The sequence below is a fragment of the Eurypyga helias genome, unplaced genomic scaffold (genome assembly GCF_000690775.1).
Source record: "Eurypyga helias isolate BGI_N326 unplaced genomic scaffold, ASM69077v1 scaffold24652, whole genome shotgun sequence".
NCBI classification, from domain to species: Eukaryota; Metazoa; Chordata; class Aves; order Eurypygiformes; family Eurypygidae; genus Eurypyga; species Eurypyga helias.
The window spans coordinates 8,931-15,712 of NW_010237101.1; the positions used below are offsets into that span (position 1 = coordinate 8,931).

Here is a 6,782-nt window from a genome sequence, read left to right on the forward strand (position 1 = left end):
CCTGCCCCCGGGGCAGAGGGGCTCCAGCCTTCAGAGCATCTCTGTGGCCCCCCCTGGACGCCCTCCAACAGTCTCATTAAGCCCCCAGTGAGAAATCCCAGCCACCTCCTTGTGCAGCACTGCAGGAATTTGAGCCCAGCAGAGACCATCCTGAGGTTCCGGCCGAGACACTCACCATGGCACCAGCTTGCCATATTTTCTCCTTGGACTCTTGCTGACCAGGAAGCCAAGAGCAGGGTCAGTGACCGCATCCCAGGCTCTTCCCAGGAAAATGATCAAAGAGGCATGGAATGGCTCCAGCTGGGGGAGGGTGGGAAGGGAACCACAGCTCGAAAGGGAAGTCCTGGCAAAAAGCTGCACGCAGTCAGCACAATGCCGCTTGCCCAGCGTCTCATCTGCATCCCCCCGAGACCACTCCAAGCCTTGAACTGGCCCAGCAGCATCCCCTGCGCGCCCGGCAGCGTTTACATCACACGATTTTGGTCCGGTTTGAATCCCTAAGTCTGACAAGCATTTCCAAGGGGTTTGCCTACCCATCAGACTCTACCCCCGCCCCAGTCTGCTGAGCTTACTCCAAGTGCCTCTGCCAATGACCCCATCTCATGCCGCCGCTCACCTGCACGACATCCAACAGGAAGATTTGGAGGAAAAATCCAAGGGCGTTGCCTGTCATCTGGTAGGGAATGCCACCAACAGCGTAGCAAACCTTTCTGCAGAGCGGCAGTCCTGGCTTCTCCTGCAGCTGAGACACCAGGGAACAAACCCACCTGAGCCAGTATCTGAAGGGGCTACAAGGGTACTGGGAGAGGACTTTTTACAAGAGCCTGTAGTGATAGGACAAGGGGTAAAAATTGAAAGGTACAAATTGAAATCAGGGAGGTTTAGATTAGATATCAGGAAGAAATTCTTCACAGAGAGGGTGGGGAGGCACTGGAACAGGTTGCCCAGAGAAGCTGTGGATGCCCCATCCCTGGATGTCTTCAAGGCCAGGCTGGATGAGGCTTTGAGCAACCTGGTCTAGTGGAAGGTGTCCCTGGGCTTCTCATGTCACCAGGGCCACATCCCTGGTGTTGCACCCGGATTCTCCTCGGGGGCATGTTTGCACGGGATCACGGGTTGCTAACGTAATGATACACCTATCTGACACCAGACAGAGCGCTGTCTGCAGGGCTGCTCCAGCGCTGTCCTTTCCTATCCCATTGAGCCACAGGCCAGTGGTTCAAGTTCTTTAATACGGAAAGACACGAAACACATCACGCTTAAAGCGACTGTCACGGAGGCAGTCCGAGGGGAGACTGCAAAGGCCAGAGCCCAGGGGGTTCCTATAGATCCACAGGGAAAGCACAAGGAACGTTTCAGCTCGCAGGAAAAGGGCTGATGGCAAAGCCTCTATTTTATTTGGATGTGGTCAGCTTTAGTAAATACCGTACCAAGCCTCAAGGATCTGGCAAGTTCCCAGAGGCAACCTACAGCACTGACATCTTCCCAGACCCTAAATGAACTGGCTGTCTAGCGTGACACACCTCTGCCTCACACGAGATGCAGAACACAGGGTGAGAGCCCAGAGAAAGCAGACAGCCCACCCGGGCTCGCCTTTCCACTTGGCCGAAGCGGCTCGTGGCTACGAGCACGCCCTGGCTAGCGATCCCGTTGGACAGGGTGGGCCGTGGTGGGCTCGCAGTGCGGGCGCCTTGGAGACCAGGGGCTGACCTCAGCACAGGCTGCCTTGGATGAAGGTCGGGGCTAACGCGCTTGCCAGCATCTCGGGTTCCTGGTCTGCACCCCGTTTCGGATTTCCCCATCAGGGAGCGCATCGCAGAGTGCGGCGGGTGCGTTGCTGTCCCGCACCCAAAGTGTACACAGCCCTTTCTGGAAAGATCTTTAGGCTGTCCTGCTTGTGCAAGGCAGACGGCCATCCCCTGGTCCAGATGTGGCTATAAAAGGCTGCGAGCTCCTCCAGCAAGAGCTCTGCAGAGAGTGAGGAGGGATGGACACTTGGCACGGGACAGCTCTGCAAGAGGCTGGGCTGAGGGACAGACCACAGGGTCACATCGATAGCTGGAAAATGGGGAAATCATGTCTGGGATTGCTTCAATTTCCCACTTGCCCTTATCGCTTGTGGGGTTCAGGGGCAAACCCTGCCTGTTTAGGCTGGAGACAGCTGCTTGTGCCGCTAACACCAGTCGAGCTGACAGCCACCCTGGAGGGATGGCAGACCTTCATTGTAACGGTGCTGGGGAGCAGCTTCGGAAATCACAGGCACAATCCCAAAAAGCAACGTTCCAGAAGGCACCGAGCATGTTCCCCTCACGCAACGATTAGCAATAACTCCTCCACAGCCCACGCCATGGAAAAAGCACCGCCGCTGCCGTGCCCACCAGGCTGGAGGGCCCAGCGTCCTCCCACACGCCCAGGGAGCAGAGCGCCTGCTTTCCCCACGCCAGGTAACCACAGGCATCGCTCAGCTCCTGGTCCTGGCTGACTTTCTGCCTGTCACAGCACACAGCGAGAAGCAGGTTCCTTGTATTCCCAATTGCAGGCCAACCCCACCCCGCAGGGATGGCAGGAGCATTAGGCTTGAGCTACCACCGAGGAGCACTTAACTCATACCACATCGTGTTTCCACAGCGGTTCTGTTTTTAAAATTACAAAGGCATATTTGTCTCGGCCATAGGGTTTTGTGGCGGCTTTTGTTCTCTTTATGCTCTCGGCAGGTAGGACAGCGCTCTGCACGTCTCTGCCCGACAACAACGAGACGCAGAGCTTTGCTTTAACAACGTGTTCTCGAGCCTGAGTCACAAACACATCGCAACACCCCCACAGCCCGCGGCTGCTCCAGCCGGGGCGGGGCTGCTCGAGCCGGGGCGGCTCCGCGTGGGTGTGCGCGCTCGCAAGAGGTAGCGCGCACGTGGGAAACCGATCCCTGCGTGTGAGAAAGAAGCACCCTGGGACACCGGTCTTACCTCTCTGCAGACCGCTCTTGGCGGGGGGAGAGCTCCTTCTTGGGTTAAGCGGTGCAGCTCAGCATCTCCGTGAGCACCTGGGAGCATGACTGCGCACACGACCGGGTCTTTCAGCGGCACGTGGCGGGGAAGCAGGAGCTTCCTCACCCGGAGTGAGGAAGAAGTTGTTTCATAGGTCAGAGGGCAACGCAGCCGCAGATCGGAGTTAGATGGAGATTTGACGTGAAGATACAACATCTGTGGGGCCCCAGGGGGAGCTGATGGAGGGGAAATGACCATCCCCGAGGGAGGAGCGTGGCCAGACCCTGCCCATGGAGGCAGGAAACCTGGCAAGGCTCAGAGCAGCACGCACTAGGGCAGGAGCTCCCAGGCTCTCAGCAGTGAAGCGGAGCCCAGCACTTGCTCCCCATCCCAGGGCTGCAGCCACACTTATTTTAGGGATGCAGAGAAGTCCTTTGAGCACCAGAGCACCGCAGGAACACGCTCAAGCCACCCAGGACTTCTGCAACCACCAGCTGCCGGCGTGCGAAACCCAGAGCGGGCAACCGAAGTGGCTGGAGCAGCCAGGGAGAGGGCAGCAGGAACAGGCAGGTTCTTGACCTGGGTCACTCCCCAGCAAAGCCCCTCTCTCCCAGGGCAGTCCAGGAGCCCAGCTCTGGCTCCTTATTCGGGGCTGTGGAAACCCCCTGCCCCTAGGCTTTGCCCTCTCCTTGATAGGTGCAAGGTGTTGGCATGGGCCAGGACAGTGTCACTTAGAGCCGGAGGCGTGGGATGCATTTTCCTTTCTCTATTCAATGAGATCTGCAATTATCGACCTCTTTCAGCATCTGAGCTCCCAAGAGATCTCCCACAGCAATGCAGATTTAGCCTGGTGACAGGAAAAGTGCTTTTCTTAGTCCCTTTCAGAGACCCTCCGCAGCCCCGTAGAGCCCAGCAGTCTTGGTATCGCAAACCAGAAGTGACTCCTACGTGAACAGCGGTAGGAGCCCGGTTACTCAGCGCTGGCTGTGTGGGAGCAGCCGAGTTCCCAAGGCAGCGGTGCTCACAGCACGCAGCCTGCTGCTACGAGCACTTGGCAAAGCAAAGGCAGAGGGAGAAATGGGCTTCAGGGGACAGAAGGCACACAGCAAAGGCCAGCAGGAAAGGCATTACATTGCCACTCTGCCTGCTAATCATGTTTGGCACATCTAGACTCATCAGGCAGCTCTTTAAAACCAGGCTTCTCCACCTAGATCAAGCTCAAACCTCCAAAGCTGAATTTCGAGGCAGCAGCTAGAAGAACACAGGCAAAACCCTCTCCCTGCTCTCCTCCCAGGCTACCAAGAGCCACTGGGAGCCTTAAACCTGTGTTAGTGCCTCTGCACCATTGCCGAGGGGTTCGCAGGCACCCATTCTGCAAGGATCATCTTGAAGAAATGCATCCTCCTCGCCTCAGCCTTGCCTTGTCCAGTGGGAGTTAATCTGAAACCCCTGAATTTCGCAGGCTGAGTCAGAACTTGGTTAATAAGCCACAGTACAACTGAGTCAGCGGCATCTCTCTTCACTTCTGTTTTACTGACATCCCAAATAACAAATATCACTCACGCTGGACTGCAGCCAGCGCAGTGAGAGCCAAATCCCTGTCTCCCACCAGCATATCTGAGGATACATCTCTATAAGAAAGCAAAATACATCTCTTCCCACCCAAGAGGAAAGGGGAAAACTCAAAAGGAAATGCAAAACCTTGATTTTTCTTTTCTCTTTCCTAGGCCATTTTGTACCCACTCATCACACACAATTCCATTTGGATAGACACAAGGTACCTTTGGAAATTGTACTCGGCACTCAAACCTCTGGCTTTCAGTGCTCATTTACTCTGCAGGTGCAAATAGCTGCGCTTTCTGCTCACGTACCAGAAAGCCAACACACGACCAACTGTTACCTCCCGGAGGTGCTGTGTAGCTCTCGCTCCCTGGCTGGCTCAGCTCACGATTATCTTCATCACGGGAAAGCTTTATTTCTGCTCAGAGCCTCCCCGCAGCCTTTGCTCGCCTTGCTCGGTGCCTCGCAGAAGGCAGCATCACCCGTCGGGTCTAGGCAGGATGTCACGACTGCTGGCGCAGCACGGGGGGCTCTCAGCCCGCCTCTGCTCAGAGCAGGGTTCAGCAAATGCAATGAAAAGCACCGATCTCGCTGCTAGTCACTGCTCTGCGCCAGGCTACTTGCTGCAACGAGCTTTCTAATACCGCCCCGTGCCGAGGCCCGAAGTCCAAGCAGCTCGCTGTACACCCCCAGGGTCCGGGGCAGAAGGACGATGCCTCTGCCCTCGCTACGCTGATCTTTTGCTGTCAGCCGCTCAGAAAGCAGCTTTGAAAGAACAGGGAAATAGCTCAGCAGTGCCGCAGCTACACCCGATCTTCCGTTGCTCCGATACTCAGGGAAGAGGCTCGGAGAAGCCAAAGCTCCGCGGTTTTAGAACAAGGTCATGTTGGAGTTTACGTGCTGCGAAGGAAAGGTCCCTTCCCCAGAAGCCCCTTCTCCACTGCGAAAGCATGAGATCTTGTCTCTCAAGGCAGCCCAGGGCCCAGGAATGCGTGATACAAACAGCTCCGACCCAAGCCGAGCTGGCTGAACAGATTTTCTCAGGGTACTATGACCTCGAGGCGGGCTGCTCAGCCCCACTGAGTGAAAAAAAAAAGGTCTAAAGCCAGCAAATGGGAATTTTTTGGCACAGAAGCGAGTGGCAGCATTTGGAGACATTCCACTAGCAAGGTTTCTGAAGGTCTACCCCTCCTTGACTCCCGTTTCTTGGTGGAAGGGGAACCGTGACTTCCACCAAGAAGGATGAGAATGGAGGGGAAGGGCTGTCACCACCGTAGGTCCCGCAACACCAATAAAGAGTTAACAAAGAGTCACAAAAGGTACCTGAGTAAATAAGAACATCTGGAATGTATTCAGGAACTCCCAGCGCTGGGACAGACAGGCTCAGTGCAGACAAGATAGAACAGCAAATAAGATAAGCCTTTAGGAATGCAGTAAATAAGTCAGAAAATGATAAATTAGTAAATCAAGAGGTGCTTGACACAGGAGCTGGTCAACTGCCAGACGTGGGGGCCTGTTGCATAATTACTATTGTACTACTCTCTGCAGAAGCGTGTAATTGGGAAACGTGGGTCTCGTGTGGAAAAAGCTCTGCTAACAGGTATCTAGAAAGGATTTGGCTCCCTGTTTCCATGGAGCACTGCGCGATCCCTGCCGACAGCCCGATCCCCTGGCCAGCTGCCGCAACGAGCTGCGGTTCCTCGGTTTGGACAGCGCGTTCACTGACTGGTTCCATCAGCGTAGGAGCCCAGTGAGCGCTCTGGCAGCAGCCAACATCTGGATGTCCCCGAGCAGCCTGCAGTGACGCTCCCCGAGCTCCCAGAGCCCCTCACCACCGCCAGGCCTGCTGTGTACATGCCCGTGAATTATTTACCAGCGCAAGGCAGAGGCTTGCAGCTGAACTCTCTACAGACATCAACCACCATTAGGCTTTTGGCCTTCCTAAAGCAAAACTGCCCGAAACACACCGTGAAAGCTGGCAGCACTATCTCACCTCGCTGACAGGGACAGGTGAGGAGACCCAGCTCTGTGCGATGCAGCAGTGAGCGTGTGTGAGTGGCGAGTGCCCCTCATGCCAGGCACAGCACTGATGTGAACCTTCAGTGCCACCGTGCCGAAGGGCAGGTACAAAGTGCACAGCTCGGAGAAGTCTGGTCTGAGAGGCTGAAAAGCTTTTTCATCCGGGATAGAATCCCAGGATGGTTTGGGTGGAAGGGACCACAAAGCCCACTCAGTCCC

At 55.8% G+C, this 6,782-nt stretch overlaps 1 protein-coding gene across 1 annotated transcript in view; it reads right to left on the reverse strand.

Moving 5' to 3' along the window:
- The window catches only part of LOC104506413 (sodium-dependent lysophosphatidylcholine symporter 1-like), a gene marked incomplete at its 3' end in the record, with an annotated part of 7,154 nt that extends 5,340 nt beyond the window's left edge, over nucleotides 1-1,814 (reverse strand). The window contains exons 1-3 of the mRNA XM_010147349.1: nucleotides 1,584-1,814; nucleotides 617-742; nucleotides 176-300 (exon numbers count right to left, since the gene is read on the reverse strand). Coding sequence (XP_010145651.1) covers nucleotides 176-300; nucleotides 617-742; nucleotides 1,584-1,814 — 482 coding nt within the window. The remainder of the gene's footprint in view (nucleotides 1-175; nucleotides 301-616; nucleotides 743-1,583) is intronic.
- Nucleotides 1,815-6,782: the final 4,968 nt, after the last annotated feature.